Source organism: Lutra lutra, chromosome 4 (genome assembly GCF_902655055.1).
Source record: "Lutra lutra chromosome 4, mLutLut1.2, whole genome shotgun sequence".
Taxonomy (NCBI): domain Eukaryota; kingdom Metazoa; phylum Chordata; class Mammalia; order Carnivora; family Mustelidae; genus Lutra; species Lutra lutra.
Window position 1 is genome coordinate 33,912,969 of NC_062281.1, and position 17,703 is coordinate 33,930,671.

At 35.4% G+C, this 17,703-nt stretch overlaps 1 protein-coding gene across 2 annotated transcripts in view; it reads left to right on the forward strand.

Moving 5' to 3' along the window:
• LRP12 (LDL receptor related protein 12) overlaps positions 1–17,703 on the forward strand; it is a 74,206-nt gene that overhangs the window by 39,281 nt on the left and 17,222 nt on the right. For both annotated transcript variants that reach the window (XM_047725963.1, XM_047725964.1), the window contains one exon: positions 15,114–15,249. In XM_047725963.1, the coding sequence (XP_047581919.1) occupies positions 15,114–15,249 (136 nt within the window). The remainder of the gene's footprint in view (positions 1–15,113; positions 15,250–17,703) is intronic.

The following is a 17,703-nucleotide window of genomic DNA, read 5'->3' on the forward strand; positions in this document are numbered from 1 at the left end:
GGAAGAATCTCTAAATGTAGGACTTGCTTTCTCTTGAGATCAGCAAGCAGCAGAAGTGGCTTCTACTCCTCACCTGTTCTTTTTACCTCTGCTACTCTCTCTGACGGTGCTCAGTGCTCTTGTCCTGTCATTCTGTGCATTTTGGAAATTGTACTGACAATTTTAGAAATAATTCTAACTTGTCTACAGTTAGTGTTTCTCAGTAGTTTATTGTCCACATCAGGCCACTTTCAAAGTGAAAGGCTACACTACTTGTAATTATTCTGGCACTACAGACAGAACCAGGACTGTCCTGGACAGTGCAGGATATAGAGACACCCTGTCTGTAATGAATTAAATTCACTTAGCGTGTGTTGAGCACCTCATGTGGACCTTATGCCAAGAAGGGTGGGAGTGAGCAACAAGTAAAATATTCTTGTCTCAAGGAACTTATTTAATGGAGAAAATAGACATGTGCAAACCGTACCTCTAATGTTGTCTTCAAGTGGTAAATCCTATGATGAATAATAAGCATATTAAGTAAGGTGATGAATTTATAAAAGGCCTATTTACAGTATCTTGTAAGTAGTAAATGACAGTATTCATTTTTCTTATTTTATCATGAATAACACCAAGTACTGAGTTTTATTTATTCATATGAATTTTGAGAATTCATGTGAACTATGAGAATTATTTCTGATTGATAATATATTTTTGGTTCTTATGCTTGGGATAATTTTTTCTCTTTCTAATCTGTTCATTTTTGTCTTCCTCCTCCTCAAATCTCTACTGAGAGAGTTAAGTGTTAATCCTTTTGCTGGTTCTTACACCACAGAGTTTGGCGTAAGAAAACGTAAAGTATCAAAGAGTATATATTGGATGATTTTAAATGGGGGAAAATTATTGGATACAATTTTATTTCTTCTATGTTTTTTATTTAAAACTTCCCATTGTCCAGAATTTTATATATATGATATATGAAAAAGGAGAAAAGACAAATGGTATTTTTGTAAATCTAATAGTATGTGAAAATTGTGAAATTACATCCTAGAAACTGCCAAGTAATTTAATTGTATATGTTGAGAGAGTAGGAAGGCAATTTTAACATTCTTTTTTAAAAATGTCTAGGTCAAATGTCTCATGTTCTTTAAATGTCTAAACTTTTCAAACACCTAAGTTACAGCTCATCTGCTGCATAGAATGAGACATTTTTTAGGTTAGATTGATTTATAACAAGACCTTTGCATAAATTAAATCTATTTGACTTTTTAAATTTATCTACTTCAAGCTGAATATTACTCTATCATCTGTGATATTTATTTAAATCAGTAATTCTAGAAATAATTTGATTATGCCCTCCCTATTAATTAATTCCAAATCAGGATTTTTATTCGTTTCACAGATTTTATTTATTTATTATACAAGGTTCATTAAATATTTAGAAAACATGGAAAAAGAGCAAAAAAATTAAGAAAGTTACCCATTAACCCTGCATTAGTATAATTCATAATATTTTAATTTGTCCTTTTTCTATGTATACCTTAAAAATAATTGCATATCCATTAAAATTATAACTAATTTTGTCTTCTGCACTTTCTATTTAACATTTTACAGACTACATTTTTTTTCATAACCACTATTTTAATGCCTGTATAAAGTTTCCATTCAGTATCTATGTTGTAGTGTTCTTAAACATATCAATGTATTGTTCCCAATGGGTTTTCCCTAGTCTCAGTCTTGTTACAAGGGACATATTAATTTATATCTTGTCTTTTATTTCTAAGACTTTTCTCACAAAGATTTCTAGAAGTAGAAATTACTCTATCAAAGATCATAAATAATTTAGAAACCTTTTCCTAGATAGCTTTGAAAAAGAATTGTATCAGTTTACATAGCTATCTGCAATGAGTGAGAGCACTTCCTAGGGTATGATCATGTTTTTCTATAATTTAACTTTTCTTTTAGTATGTTTCCATTGAAGTCCAACCTTTCATTTTCCCTAGACTGTTCAGAAATGTAATTGTTTACTTCTCTTTTTGATTCATGGCCTAGAGTTGTGACATTGCAAAGAATAAGAGAATGAGATTGGCTTTCTTACATATACGTTAGGCAAAACTACGTTGAAATTTAAAGGTTTTGCTCGTTGCTAATAGGAACAGATGTTGGAGCTTGCTGCTTTCTCAAATAGAAAGCTTTTACATATGAGGATTAACATGTTATTCCCAATTCATCCGTGACACAGCTTCAGAATGTTCCTACCTTAAAACATCTGTACCGAGGTTAGCTTATCTTGAGACTACTTTATATTTAACATGGACTTCTTTGTCAAACAAAGCCATATTTCTGGGAGCGGAGAAAGAGAATATCAAGTTAGGAAAGTTTCTTTCTTAATCCTTGTTTATATTAACTGAATTAGCAGAGTATATAAAATAGACTTCAAGTAGTTTTTAAGTATTGTTCACCCTTTGTTTTGTCAGAATTTTTATTCTATGAAAGTCATCATCAGGGCAGCTGGGTGGCTCAGTCAGTTAAACTTCTGACTCTTGGTTTCAGCTCAGGTTGTGATCTCAGGGTCATGATCTCAGGGGTGCTGGGATCATGCCCCAGGTGGGACTCCCTGTTCAGCTCGGAGTCTGCTTGAGATTCTCATCCTCCGCCCCTCCCTCCACTCACCCATGCACTTGCTCTGTCGCTCTCTAAAATAAATAATTAAAGAAAGTCATCAGAGCATCTGGATGGCTCAGCTAGTTAAGAATCTACCTTCAGCTCAAGCCATGATCCCAGGGTCTTGGAATTGAACCCTACATCAGGCTCCCTGCTCAGTGGAGAGCCTGCTTTTCCTCCTCCTCTGCTGCTTCACCTGGTTGTGTGCTCTCTCTCTCTCTCTCTGTCAAATAAATAAATCTTTTTTGAAAAGTCATCATCTTTGTGTTTGTGTATTTGCATTTTACAGTTTGTATTTTAGTACTCAGAGACCTAGCACACTGCTGATCCTATAAGCCTTTAAAATAAATAATTATTAGTTGTGGCTTTTTTAATTAGGATATATTATTTTCTAAATTGCAACTATTTTGCTTACAAATTAATTAGTAATATTTTACATTAGTATGGAGCACTATAGTAAAGTGGCTTTTGTTTTTAGCCACTATTTTAGGCTTAAATACTATAATGTGGTATTTTGAAGTATCCCTGGAAGATCATCCAGTTTGATAATACTTTTATTATCCTAGAATTTTCAGATCTTCTGAAAAGAAATAAAGCCTAAACTATAATTATTTGATAGCAGTTTACAATTATTTTTTAAATATAGAGAAGTTGCATGAATAAAACAGCAGGTATAAGTGGTCCTTTGTACCTTTCCTATGTGATTTTAATTTAATATTATTTTCAATTACTCAGTCAAATACTGGACCTCCTACTAAACTTACTAAAAAGAATTTCACCAGTTCTTTTGACCAGTATTATGTGGTATGTCTTCTACCCATGTTTTAAATGAAGAAAGGGAAGAAAGTTTATTATATTTTAGGTGATACTGAACCCATTAGGGTGTTTAGGATTTCAGAATATGAAAAAAGAGAACATAATGTGAAGCCAAGAAACTGTCCTTCAAGTGAATAAAGTGAGAAGAGAATACAAGATGAAGCACATTTTTTAAAAAATAATACACATAGCTTAGGACACTATTAATTTTTAAAGGCATTGCCTGTATTGAGAGAGTTTGTTTATGAGACGCTTAAGCTTCTGGAGTAGAGCACTCCCTGAAACTTTTAGAAAAGAAAGTAATGGTAGCATCATAATTTAATGTATTGTACTTTTATAAGTAACATTACATAGGATATAATTAAGTATTACTTACAGTGTTTTATTATACAATAATATATTTTATATGAAGCATAGTTCTATGTTATATAATCATAGTATTTCATGTATTATCAAGTCTGTTGAACAACTGCATATTTATAGCAAGATTATTATATGGTATAATTTTATATTATTATAAGAAGCAGTAAATAAATTCAGTGTCAGAACAGTAAGTATGAGCACCCGGACCATGGGCAGAACAGGTGGTAATGTGACAGCAGCATGTGAGGCTTAGATGGTGAAGGTGAAACTTACCCACTCGAATGCGTAGGCCAGATCCAGCGAAGGTATAACACGTTGCATTCAGACACTTGACATTTTCTTTTCTACTCTGTAACTCTGAGGATAATCCTTTCTACTTTGAGAATAATTCTTCCAAGTGTGATAGCATGTTAATTGTTTGTGATTTTGCTAAGGCCTGACTTTGGATTGGATGTACTACGCAGCTATTGTGCAAAAGCCAGTCACTTGGCGGAGGAGCAGAGTGGACTTTGGATTCCAGTGGATTAATAGCTCCGTGTCTGTTAGAGCTGGTTTGTCTTAAACTACAGTACTGGAAATACAGTATCCAGAACAAAGTAGATGGAGGTTGTTGTTCTTCTTCTTTTTAAGATTTTACTTACTTGAGAAAGAGCACAAGTGGAGGGAGGTGCAAAGGGAGAGGGCGAAACAGGGAACCTGGTAGGGGGCTTGATCCAGACCCCAGGATCATGACCTGAGCCAGAGGCAGACGCGTAACTGACTGAGCCACCCAGACACCCTTGGCACACTCTCTGGACAGTATGTTTATTTCTGGGTATCACTCTTGACAAGACACTAAGACTAGAATACTCCTGGAAAAAGATGCAACGTATACTAAAAGAACTATGTCAAAGGTGATAAAAATGGCTTGGAAAATCATGAGCGTCAAGACGAATTTATGTTTGCTCGGGTGCTGATTTTTGCTTTGCCTCTTCTATTTTTCCACAAGAATCACAGTAAACTTCAAAATTAACATTTTTTCCCATTCAGGAAATAGAAGTAGTAGCTTGCTTAGCATTTTAGTCTTCTGTAGTACTTAAAATTGGGAAATAGAGGTACCATTATCAATAGTTTCTATGCCCTTACAGGAAAATAATTGCCATTTCAGGCCCTTAGGAAAAGGTATAAAAGGTTGAATCTTCCACCATTTACCTTATCTTATGCTTTGCTGGCAAAATTCAGAATTACTCTTTTACTTAGAAATTTTAGGATAAAGCTATTTGGATAGTTCTGTTAAGGGCACTCTCCTTATCGTAGTCATATTATGCTATGACCCTTTTGGAACTGGAAAAACTGTGGGTTTTTCTTTTTTTTTCTGTTTTTCCTTCTTTTTCTATATTTTGTGCCTCTTTTAACTTCTTAAAAAATATATTCTATTTTACTGCCATGTAACCCTTGATCACTGTTTGTTCTGAACGTTAGTGGCCCTCAAGAAACTAAGGGGTTACCTGCCTTGATTAGAGTCAAAGACCACATGAAATATTTTGGTCCTCAAAAAACATTATTTAAAATAATAGGAATAAATATATTGCTGCATTCATTCTTAAGTATCTGTGCTAATGCAAAGGAATATTCATTTAATTATAAGCAGCTAGATGTAGGATTTCCTGCTTAAAGTAGAAATGTGTGACTTCTAGTAACAGGTTTGAAAGTACTGAGAGTCCTGAGTGTGAGTGATAGATTTAATATAAATTTTCCTGCTTGTACTGATCTTACCTTAAAAAAAAAAAAAAAAAAAAAAAAAAAGATTGTATTTATTTATTTGAGAAAGACCAAAAATGGGAAAGAGAGAGCATGAGAGGGAAGAAGTCAGAGGGAGAAGCAGACTCCTTGCCTATCAGGGTGCCCGACGTGGGACTTGATCCCCGGATCATGACCTGAGCCAAAGGCAGTTGCTTAACCCAACTGAGCCACCCAGGCGTTCCTGATCTTACCTTTTAAATAACAATTAAAAACCTTCCCATCTTAGACTAGTAAATATTGCTATTAGAGTGTCAGTAATTGTTTCCATAAAAAGGGAAGTTCAGTTTTCAGACTTCCTGAAAATGTTGGAATGAAATGTGGAGTAAATCTAAGGGATCACCACCCATGTCCAGTCTCCGTCTCCTTCCAGTGCTGTCCACCTTCAGTGCGCTGACGGTTCTGACATTTACACTGTGTGAGAGCTCAGATTGGACACCAGGTGTTCAAGGAGTCTGGGCAATAAAAGGTCAAAGAAATCAGGACACTGGGACAGGCGACAAACGCAGTCACGTTGCAAGAAGAGAACTTTCAAACTGAAGTTGTTTCTTCCTGATGGTGGACTTCTTGTTTTCTGTGGAAGTTGCTGGGGCTTAGCTGTGTCGTAGAGGACAGCCTGACAGAGGACCAGTCTTGCTTTTCATTCATCTTTGGATTCTGATGTTCTCTTGAGACTTGCCCAGTGTTCTCAGTGACCCATAGACTTCATACTCCACACGCTTGCTTTCTAGACTCTGTCTTAACATTAAGAATACTACCATCTTCTGGGGCACCTGGGTGGCTCAGTGGATTAAAGCCTCTGCCCTCAGCTCAGGTCATGATATGATCCCAGGGTCCTGGGTTCGAGCCCCGCATTGGGTTCTCTGCTCAGCAGGGAGCCTGCTTCCCTTACTCTCTCTCTGCCTGCCTCTCTGCCTACTTGTGATCTCTTTCTGTCAAATAAATAAATAAAATCTCTAAAAAAAAAAAATACTACCATCTTCAGTTAGTCCTCTAGCCTTTCCTGCTTTTCCCCTTCTCTGTTCCTCCTTCCTTTGAAATACTTTCTTCAGCCTTCACTGCCTCCCCTTATTGCTGCTGTTCTACCCCGTGCCCCAGATATCTTGCCTATAATTAAGTCCTGTCTGTACATTTTTCTTATTAAAGGTGGGTCCTGAAATACTCTTCCAAAGAAACCAAGAAGCAGATTAGTCCTGTCTTCAGTCACTACATAGATTTGTAGCAAATAGGAATCAGTCTTGACAAGTTTTAAAATCTTTTCTCTTTGTGTTAATATAGGACCAAGAGAACGTTTTTACAAAATAAACTACTTTTATCTTCACTGAAATTCTGTTGAAGCAGCTCCTGCTATCTTCCTGATAATTATTCCAAGTAGGGAGTTCGCTAGGGCAATAGTGTGTCTTAGTGGCTAGGACTGCAGCCCCTGAAGCCTGTTGCCTGGGTTCAAATCCCAGTTGTGACACTTCACTAGCTTTTTTGTGATCTTAGGAAAATTGATTTCGCTGTGCCTCCATTTTTTTTTCTTCTCTGTTAAATAGGAATAAGAAGAGAATTAATTAGTATGGAATTAAGTAATATTAAGAATTAAATACTAAGAATTTAAATAAAGTACCTGAGAGATGCCAGGGTGGCTTGATTTCACCTCAGATCATGACTTCAGGGTCATGAAGTTGAGCCCCACATTGGGCTTTGTGCTCAACGAGGAGTGTGCTTGAGATACTCTCTCTCCCTCTGCCCCTCTCCCCTACCCCTCTAAATAAGTAAACTTTTAAAAAAGGAAAAAAAAAAAAAAAAAGGAAGTACCTGACACAACAGCATTATCATTATTAGTAATGAGATCCACAAGCCTGACCACTCACTCCTCCCTTTGATTGTGTGCACGGTCCTTCAGCTCATGAACCATAAACCTCTGGCGTGTAACAAGTCAGGCTTGTGCACCATACTTAACCTTTAAGTTTCAAAGTGCTGCCCTTCTCCTACACTAACTGGACCAGTAGGTGTCCGGTTTTCATGCTAATCATCTGTCTGCATATCCTAATTTTCCATGTCTCAGTGCCTGACATTTCTCGTTCAGGCACAGTCTTTTCCATATATCATGTGATTTCCTCGTCAGCCTTCAGAATCTTCCTTCTCGAATCCTAAGTCCCCTTCGGTAGTCACCCTTTGCTGCTGCTTTATCTAAGAGATGGCACTTTTTTTAAGTACTTCTATTTCCATTGGAATTAATTTCTTCTTGCTAGTGTTTTCAACATTTGGAATTGCTTTTGTATTATCAGCCATAATGGAGTTAATATTTATAAAACACCATACTCTGAAACACCACCACTGACTATAAAGCTGTCCTTTGCTTATAAACAGACGGAGCATGCTCTTGCTCTTGTGAGATAGTGGAACTTCGGTGAAGGAAAAGTTTACAGGTTAGAGGAGCGTCTTAGCTGACCTCTGTGCCTCACCAGTTTCTTTCTTTGCATCACATCACTTCTTTTCATAGTAGCCTACGTTGGCTTGACTGGTGTCTACTGAACTGGGTCATTAAATTTTTCTGATTTGGAATGTGCTCTTTCTTTACTCTGGCTCTGCCTACTTCGGTTTTGTGAAAAAATGCTGTGTTAATAGTCAAATAAGCCCTCCCTGTTCTATATTTATATAATGCAGGTTTTTTGTAAGTGTGGCTCTTTGTGTCTGTTTAATAATACCATATGCCCATATGATGCATTGTTTATAATGACTTTAAAGTATACTGTATCATTCAGGACCATTTTTTTTTGTATGTTCTTGTAACTATTTATAAATTTCTTGGATTAAATGAATAAGCATATCTCATTCCAAAACTGCAATTTCCATGAGAGCATGAATTCCCTACATGCTCTTTTCATGTGTCTTTCATATGTATTTTATGTCCTTCAATGGTCAGTAAAGCATAGTTGATTTTTCTTTGCATTTCAGTTTTGTGGCTTATTAAAACCAAAGGCAAAAGGTTCCATGTCACTTTCAGTCTAGGCTACTGATAGTCATAAAGTGTCAGCTCTTGTCAGTTTTGAAAAGAAACCCAGTTCTTCATCTGTAGAACAGGAAATTGTCGTTTTGTTTCCTTTTACAGGTAGTTCAGTTCTAATCATCAGTTTCCTTGCCTGCTTCTTTTTTAACTCGGGCTTTAAAACCATGAAATCTCAAATTGAAGGGTGGTTTCTTTAACATTATTTTGAAGTCATTCTCTCCTCTCCTTTGCCGTGTGTCCTGTGAAATAGCAGTTGTTTGAGCACTTCCTATTTTTTAAATGATTTCTTTGAATTTGATAGTTATAGGCATTAATCTAGCTTAAAACCATAGCTCTTTCCTTTTCTTTGAGATTAAGAAATAGTATCAGGTTAAACCTGAAGAAGTCTTGAGTATTTCTCAGTTTTGCCATTTTCTGAACTATGCAGTGAGATCTTTGTATTCTAAACCTGAAAACTAATATCAAAATCTTATTGAGAACACCATCAGAGAATCTCTACCTATTCATTCCTCAGTTAATTCTTCCTTTCTTGATTGATAACAAACAGGCTAACTTAAAAGCTGTATATATTCAGTTTAGCTTTTGAGTATAGCTTAACCACTGGCATTATAATAATTTCAATTTTTTATTCCAGTTGTCCTCTTAGAACCACTATGAATTAAATAGGCTTTTTAGAACTAATCAGATAACGTAATCACTACATAATTTTATGGAGAAGGTGCTGTCCAAGTGGAAAGTTGCTGTCTTTTGAATTGGAACCTCCTTAACTTGGGAATTTCTGTTTCTAGAGTTACAAGAAATTTATCAAAGGTAGATATAATGGATTATCATCATCCAAAATACTTGAATGCTTGTTTATATCTAAAGAGTAAATTAGGTAGATATGTTTTTTGTAGATATTTCTATTCCAAGAACCAAAAGTTGATACTGGTTGTTAAGAGGTCTATGAAGGAAGCAAAATGAACAAAGACTATAAAATATAATCATTTCTGGAAAATCTGACAGTCTGCAAAGTTAAACACTAAACTAACAGGGCTTATGAGAAAAGTAGTATTGGTACACATCACTTACAACTCTGTAGCTTTGTAAGGATAGCCCTGACAAAATAGCAATCAAAATGCTAACAACAGTCAATTATCCCTGATACTTATACCTAGAATCAGTCCAGACTTTGCATCGATATCCTCTGGGCTTCACACTTACTCCTTGAAGACATTTGCTTCTAATGGGGAATAATTTAATCAAAAATTAAAATATAATTCAGGACACCTGACTGACCCAGTTGGTAGAGCATACAATCTCAGGATTGTAAATTCAAGCCCCACATTGGGTGTAGAGATTACTTTAAAAGGAAAAAGATAATAATAATATTTTATTTTTTAAGACTTAATTATGTATTTTAGAGAGTTTGTGTTTTGGTGAGCTGGGGCGGGTGGTGGGGAGATAAAGGGAGAGAATCTTAAACGAACTCCCCACTGAGCATGGAGCCCAGTGCGTGGGCTCACAACCCTGAGATCATGACCCACGCTGATACCAAGAGTCAGACACTTAACCAAATGAGCCACCCAGGCACCCCTAAAAAGAAAATCTTAAAAAAAAAAAAAATATGTAGGGCATCTAGGTGGCTCAGTGGGTTAAGCCTCTGCCTTCAGTTCAGGTCGTGATCTCAGGGTCCTGGGATCAAACCCCACATAGGGCTCTCTGCTCAGTGGGGAGCCTGCTTCCCCCTCTCTCTCTGCCCGCCTCTCTGCCTACTTGTGATCTCTCCCTCTCTCCATCAAATAAATAAATAAATAAATAAAATGTGTGTGTATATGTACATACTCATATAGAGATTTATATATATGATTATGTATAAGCATTAGAGAAGGAATGGGTAGAATAAATGTAGGTAAAAGAATGTCAGGTTTGGTATATCCCAAATTGGGAGTATAGTCAAAGTCTGGAAGGATGACATTCAGACTAGTAGAATTATAGAAACAGTTTCGTTGCAAAACAAAAAAAGATTCACTCTCTAAAGCACTGTTTTGTGGGTATATATCCCAACCTTATCCTTACCCTACCTTCTGCCCATGTCATCAGATAACCAGTTAATTGGTGGCATAATTTCTCATTCTTTCCAGAGCATGTGGTGCCCAGTATGTACTAAATGAATAGTCACTGCCTCTTTCCACTTAGTCTGAACACATCTCACTATAGCATTCCAGGCATTACTACCAACCAGTCTGACTAGGGATCATGTGCTGTTATTTATTTATTACAGTTTATTGTAATCAAGCAGTGTGCTAAGTCCTTTACCATAATAGTTGTATTTAACCTTTGTAGCACTAGGTGGTAGGTATAATCCCTATTTACAAGTGAGGGGATGGAGGCTTAAGTATTATCAAAGTGAATATCTCACCACATATCTTTCATATAAAATATAAAATGAATAACATTAATATAAATATAACAAATAAGAAAAATTGAAATTACAGTTGATGGTATGTACTTGAGCTGAAGGGTTACAATGAGTTAGGAATGGGGAATCATTAGAGACACCGAAATAATGAAAAAATAGAGGACTCAGAAAAAGTCAATTGGAAGATTGGGGTAGATGTTAGGAGATAAAGCAGGCCTGAGAGGTGATGAAGGCAGTGTCAGTGTTTAATTTAGAAATTTCTCATTTTAGTTGCTCTTAAGGCCTGAGTTATTTACTATGCTTGGAAGTCCTTAAAATTGCCTGTAATATTTTTTTTAAGATTTTATTTATTTATTTGACAGACAGAGATCACAAGTAGACAGAGAGGCAGGCAGAGAGAGAGGAAGGGAAGCAGGCTCCCCGCTGAGCAGAGAGCCTGACACGGGGCTCGATCCCAGGTCCCTGAAATCACGACCCGAGCCAAAGGCAGAGGCTTTAACCCACCGAGCCACCCAAGCACCCCAAAATTGCCTGTAATATTAAAGTAAATTTCCCTTTTATTTGAATTAAGTAAAGTGACTATTCCTTTAACCAACTGATGCCTAAGACAATAAGGATTCAGAATATACAATAAAAAGAAAGATTTGGGAAATACACTGTTCTGATCGTGTTGAATTTGAGGTTGGAATGTCCAGTGGGCGTTTGATTATGTAAAATCTCTGGGTTAGAGATCTTAAACCCATGAACTGTAGAGCATAGTTGAAATTGTAGGAGGGAATGAGACCTTCCGTAGAGAGCGAGGAGAGCAGAAGGCTTGGGAATGAACTACAAACACCAGCCTGCCAGAAGCTGGCCAAAGAGGATGATCTAGAGCTAGAGAACTAACACAGAACAGTCAGAGGTAGGAGGTAAGCCAGAAGAAATGATGTCAGCAAAGTCAAGGTACTAGAGTATCAAGAAAAAACAAATCCCTCTTAGATACGCCAGAGGGATCAAATAGGATGGGGATGAGCATCCCTTTGATTCAGCAGTAAGGTCAGTGATGGTTTTGCCTGCTAGCAAGGTTTTTATGGAGTTAAGAATTGAAAGTCTGGTTTCAGTAGGCCAGAGAGAAAATGAAAAGTGAGAAAACAAGGAAAAATTTATGAGTACATCCTGATGAGCCATCAGAAATGTAGTAGAAATATATCTTGATGATGGGAGATGGGGATGGGCATGATTTAGGGCCAAAACAGACCTTAGAGGTATTCAAGTAGCACCTTCTTATTTTAACACACAAGGAAGCCCAGACCCAAAGAGGTTTCATAGCTTACACTATGACAAAGCCAGTAAATGACAGGTTGAACAGATAGCATCTAGATGTTACGATTCCAAATCTACCTATCTATAGATATATCTATAGATCTATAGATACCTATCTATATATAGGTATATATCTATATATAGATAGGTATCTATAGATCTATCGATAAAGTCTATATATGATAGACTTTAACCCAAATTTTTAACCCAAAGGGACAGAAACTTTCTTAATGGTTTCTAATGTTAATCTTACTCTTTTGGCATTTGAATTTACTCTTTCTTAAATAGAGAAAGGAAGAAGTTACAGTTGTTCTAGAGTATATTTATCTACATGCCCAATGTGTAGCACATGGAAAAATGTGTTGATAAAAAGCCTCTGGTTGGATTTGAAACTAAATGCCAAACTCAGTCATGTCGCACGTTGCAAATGTGCAAAGTTAAGTCAAAATATGTATTCATAACCAATTAAAGGAGCAACATGATACTATCATTTTGTTTTTAAAGTACTTATTGAATTAGAAATGTGAAATACTAAATCTTAAAATATCCATTCTTATTTATAGCTGGTGTATCTTATTCTTAGGCAGTTGTATGAAAATAAAATAATCACAATAGTATTTTTGAGCATCCATATCAGAACATAACATACTTAGTTTTTGGTATAAGAGCACCACCTATGGGTTTCTCTGTATTCAGGGGGTAGAAATTTAAAACAAAACCTAATGAAATTCTTCCTGGCTTTTCCCCTGAAAGTACTCTATCCATTTATTTAAAGGCTAACAAATTGTCTGCTTTGCCATAAGTTATTCCTTCCTGGTTTTTTGTTTAGTATACTACTCCCAAATGCTTTGGCAAGAGATAACGAAGAAAGGAAAAGTTCAGATAAATGACTTAGGATATCTTTTCTTTAATTATTATCATGATAATTCATTAAATTTAAAAGCAAACCTCTAGCACGTCATTGTCAATAAGCTCACATTTAAATTTAGTCTTTCTCTAAAGTATCAAAAATTTTAAAAAAATTATAGGGGAAATTTTACTCTTAATGAAATTTAACCAAAAATAGTTGGAAGTTTCAACTCTGAGTGGGCAATAAGATGTGTAATAGGCTTTCGATATACTATATCCTTGAAATATTCTGTGTTATGGGTCTGTTTTCTAAAAGTGATTAAAAACAAGATCCTTTTGGGGCTATGTACCCTAATTCTAGGGTAGATGCATTTTAGGCATGAACAATTTTTCTTTAGTAAAGTATACTTTCAAAACCTAGATTGCACTGTTTCTTCAGGGAATGGGTTATTCTATGGAAATGAGGATTGACTCCTTCAGCAATAAAGCTTGCTTTATTTTGATCATTATAGATAAACCTTTTTAAAATTGCATAGTATGCTTCTTAGCATTCTAACCTTAATTGAGTGGATTGTAACCTCTGTTACCAAAAAAAATGCCATTTTTACAAATTGTAGTTATAATTATACTTGCCTATCTATTAACGGAGTGAACTAATTTTTAAACTAACAGCAGAACTCAAAAAGCATGGAAGTTCCAGCCACATACTACACTTTGCGTACAAGGATTCCTGTACTCACTCAGTAACTCTTTTAGCTAGGTATGATTCCTCTAAGTATTACGAAAGGATAGTCTTCTCTCAGCTTTTGGAAGATAGGCAGTATTATACATGTTCTGAGCCGTCGTGGTTTTTCACTTCAGCACATACTTTTTTTATTCTGAAAATTGCCCCCATTACTTCTGGTAACTGGCTCTGGACCCCGAGCAGCTATTTTCCTTACTTCTAATTTGCTGCTTCTAATCTGCTGCTATTTTAGAAATCAAATAATCTAATATGTTGAAATTATATCAAATAAGAGGTTCTAAGGTTTTAAATTTTACTGAAAGCTTAAAACATTCATCATGTATTTTTTTGGACTCCAATGACTATTTTTTAAATTGAGGGAGAATAAATTGTCACATTATCTGCTGACCTCTGGATAGGTAAGATGTGAATTATATCACTCTGAGAGTTCAAGATCATGCAAGGAGAATAAACCAGGAAAGTGCTGGTAGTAGTTTAAGCTTGTTACTGTATTTCTTCATGATATTCAGATATCTAATCACATAATATTTTAGTCATCTTTTCAAGCTTTTATTTTTAAAATAATTTAGGGTTCATTTATCACCCTGTAATAAAATTTAGAAATATTAACAGAATAAATTAAAGAACTACTTTGCAGTACTTTTGAAGTATAGTGCTTTGCAGTCTTTATCCAGTCACCCACGATCTTTGTAACAATCTGGCATCTTGCTATTATGTTTATATGTGCTTTCCGTTTTTTATTTTGTTCAGAAGACTCTTTATATAATAGTCTTTTAATTTAAAGTGTCCAAAAACCAAAATGGTACTCTTGAACAACAGTAATTCAGTAAACAATGAACTTTATAGTTAGTTTGTAATAAAGAAAATGAATTTAAAAGGTGAGTTTTGAAAAAAGATAGATGAATCAGCTGATCAATAACCATGGCTAAAGCTAATAATCCTGACTTTTAAACTGTTATTCAAAGGCCCAGTTTGAAAACTTTCATGCCTCCCCAAAATGTATACTTAATTAGAATGAAATACTTTGACTAAAAGGGAAGAAAATAAAATATCTTACTAAATAATAAAAGATATTTAAGGTTGATGATGGCATATTTTATTGTGTATGATTTGATGTCTGATGTGTGGGTTGTTTTTGTTTTTAAATAAACACTGATTTACTTAGTGCTTTGTTTTAAAGTATAATAATTAGCTAAGATTGCTTTGGCTTCTTCCAGCTTGTGGAGAGACTCCAGAACAAATTCGAGCACCAAGTGGTATAATCACAAGCCCAGGCTGGCCTTCTGAGTATCCTGCCAGAATCAACTGCAGCTGGTTCATACGGGCAAACCCAGGGGAAATCATTACCATAAGGTAATTCTGATAACCCTTCTGAATTACCATATAATATTACAAAATATAAATTCAGTTTCCAAGTATCCATCACTCAGCATGCAGTTATATAAAAGGTAATTTTCTAAAAATGTAATCAACTATAGTTACTAGTACCATATTAAGGGTTGGAATAATGGTCCATCCTTCCCGTACTATAAGGGTATGTGTTCTGAATATTTTTCTGATGGTTGTAATGGATTTCTACTGAGCCATCCATATTCTTGTAGATTACCTTTTAACAAAAGGTGCACATTTGTAAAATAGCTTATTAGGATCAAGAGTGTAATCTTTGGCTGTGGGACAAATAAACAGAACTCACTAATCCACTTGGAAATTTAGCCCATAACCTTAGTCTTATTCGTAGAGTCCTCTGTCTTAACAAGCTAAAACATGATTGTAGTGTTTACCTGTGTATATGTATATATATAAGACTTGAAACAAGCTAATAATGTGTCTAGAAAAATCTCTTTTATAACTTCGAAACACAAGAACTTTTGAAAGATATGCCTAGGAGAAATAAACAAAAGTTTAAGATTCTAATAAATATAAATAAAGATTAAGATTCATTTTAAAAACATTTAAAATTACAGAAAAGCAGTATGGGGATAAGATACTAAGGAGAGAAGGTTCAGTAGAAGTAGATAACGCTCGCTTAAGGAAATTATATCAAGGCTATTAGGAAAAAAATTTGCCCAAGGGGAGAAAAATAAAAAATTACTGTGCCTTAATAAATAACTGTGGTTAGAACTGAAACACAAATCAGAAAGTCATGCCTATCACAGAGGCGGTGCCTGCAACAGCATAAAGGCATCTTCAACATTGTTTCATTAGTAGTATTTTTATAGGTAGTAGGTATGGGATTTTAGATTTAGAAGAGACTTGGCAGATCACAGATTTAAATCCCTTCTTACATTTTTTAAAAAGTAAGATTATAAGTTTAGCCTACTTTTGCAGGGGTTTTTGAAATATAGTTAATGAACGTACAATGTTCTATTAGTTCAAGTGTACAACATAGTGATCAACAATTATCTACATTATTCAGTACTCACCATGGTAAGGTAGTCACCATCTGTCACTTACCAGTGTTACTATAATATATTGACTACATTCCCTATGTTGTACTTTTTATCCTGTGACTTATTTATTTTACAACTAGAAGTTTGTACCTCTTAATCCCCTTTGTCTATTTCATCCATCTTCCTTATTTATATCCCTTAACTAATGAGACAACCAGTGTCTCTTGAGAAACACAACTGTGTTCAATCCCCCTTTTTCTGTGGAAGTCGTAAAACAGGGGCCATCTGGTTTGTTTTCCTCTGGTCCCTTCTGCCCCAAGCCATATCTTCCGGAACACTGAAGCTGAGCTCGCATAGAAACTGTTCTCTGAGAAGTGTGATTCTCTTGCCTGATGGATTGTTAGTATGTGCCACTAAGATGATCCTTGTGCAATAGTGCCAGTGTTGGAACCCAGACAAGAGGCTTATTTTCTGTTGCTTATGACTAAATATAAACATGTTTACAAAATAGCATTTTAACCATAGGGATTCCTTGTATTGGATTTCTTTCAACATAAAACTAGAGTTTTTAGAGATTTTTATCTTTTAACTAAAAATCAACCCCAAAATTAAATTTGCCGCCTACCAGCTCAGTTCCATAAGACTTGGAAATTATTGCCATCACGGAGGAGGCTACCTGGAGTACTGCCATTTGATTCTGAGCATGTGTTGGATCCTTGAGATTTTACAAAGAAACACTAAAACCAAGCACAATACTAAAACGCAGAACAAAATTAGACATAGGCCACACTTCTAAAAGAAAATTTCCTAAATTCCAGAATAAGTTAATGAATTTGGATTTACACAGCCCAATGAGATCAGAAGGTGATTTTAGTAATTGTCCTAGTTCTTACTGAAATCATTATCATTAAAAATACCAAACTTTAAAAAGATCTCACACACACACACACACACACACACACACACACACACGACAGTCAAGTTTCACTTGTGAATATTGGTGTAATCTTAAATTGTTCAAAAGAAATTTGTACCATGATCAAATGCAGCTCATTTAGACAGAAAAGTGAGTCCATTAGAAAATTCTAAATTAATTTACTATATTGACAAGTCAAAGAAGTGTATGATTATCTAGAATAAACAGATGTTTTAAAGCATTTTGATAGGGGCACCTGGGTGGTTGAGTCAGTTAAGCATCTGCCTTTGGTTCAGGTCATGATCCCAGGGTCCTGGGATCGAGTCCCCATCACTCTCTCTGCTCCTTCCCTCTCCCTCTGCCTGCCACTCTGCCTATTTGTGCTCTCTCGCTCTCTCGTTCAAATAAATAAAAATATTTTTAAAAATAAAGCATTTTTGATAAAAAGAAAACATCCATTCCTGAGTTTAGATAAAAGTAAAACCTAGATAAAAGAGGGAG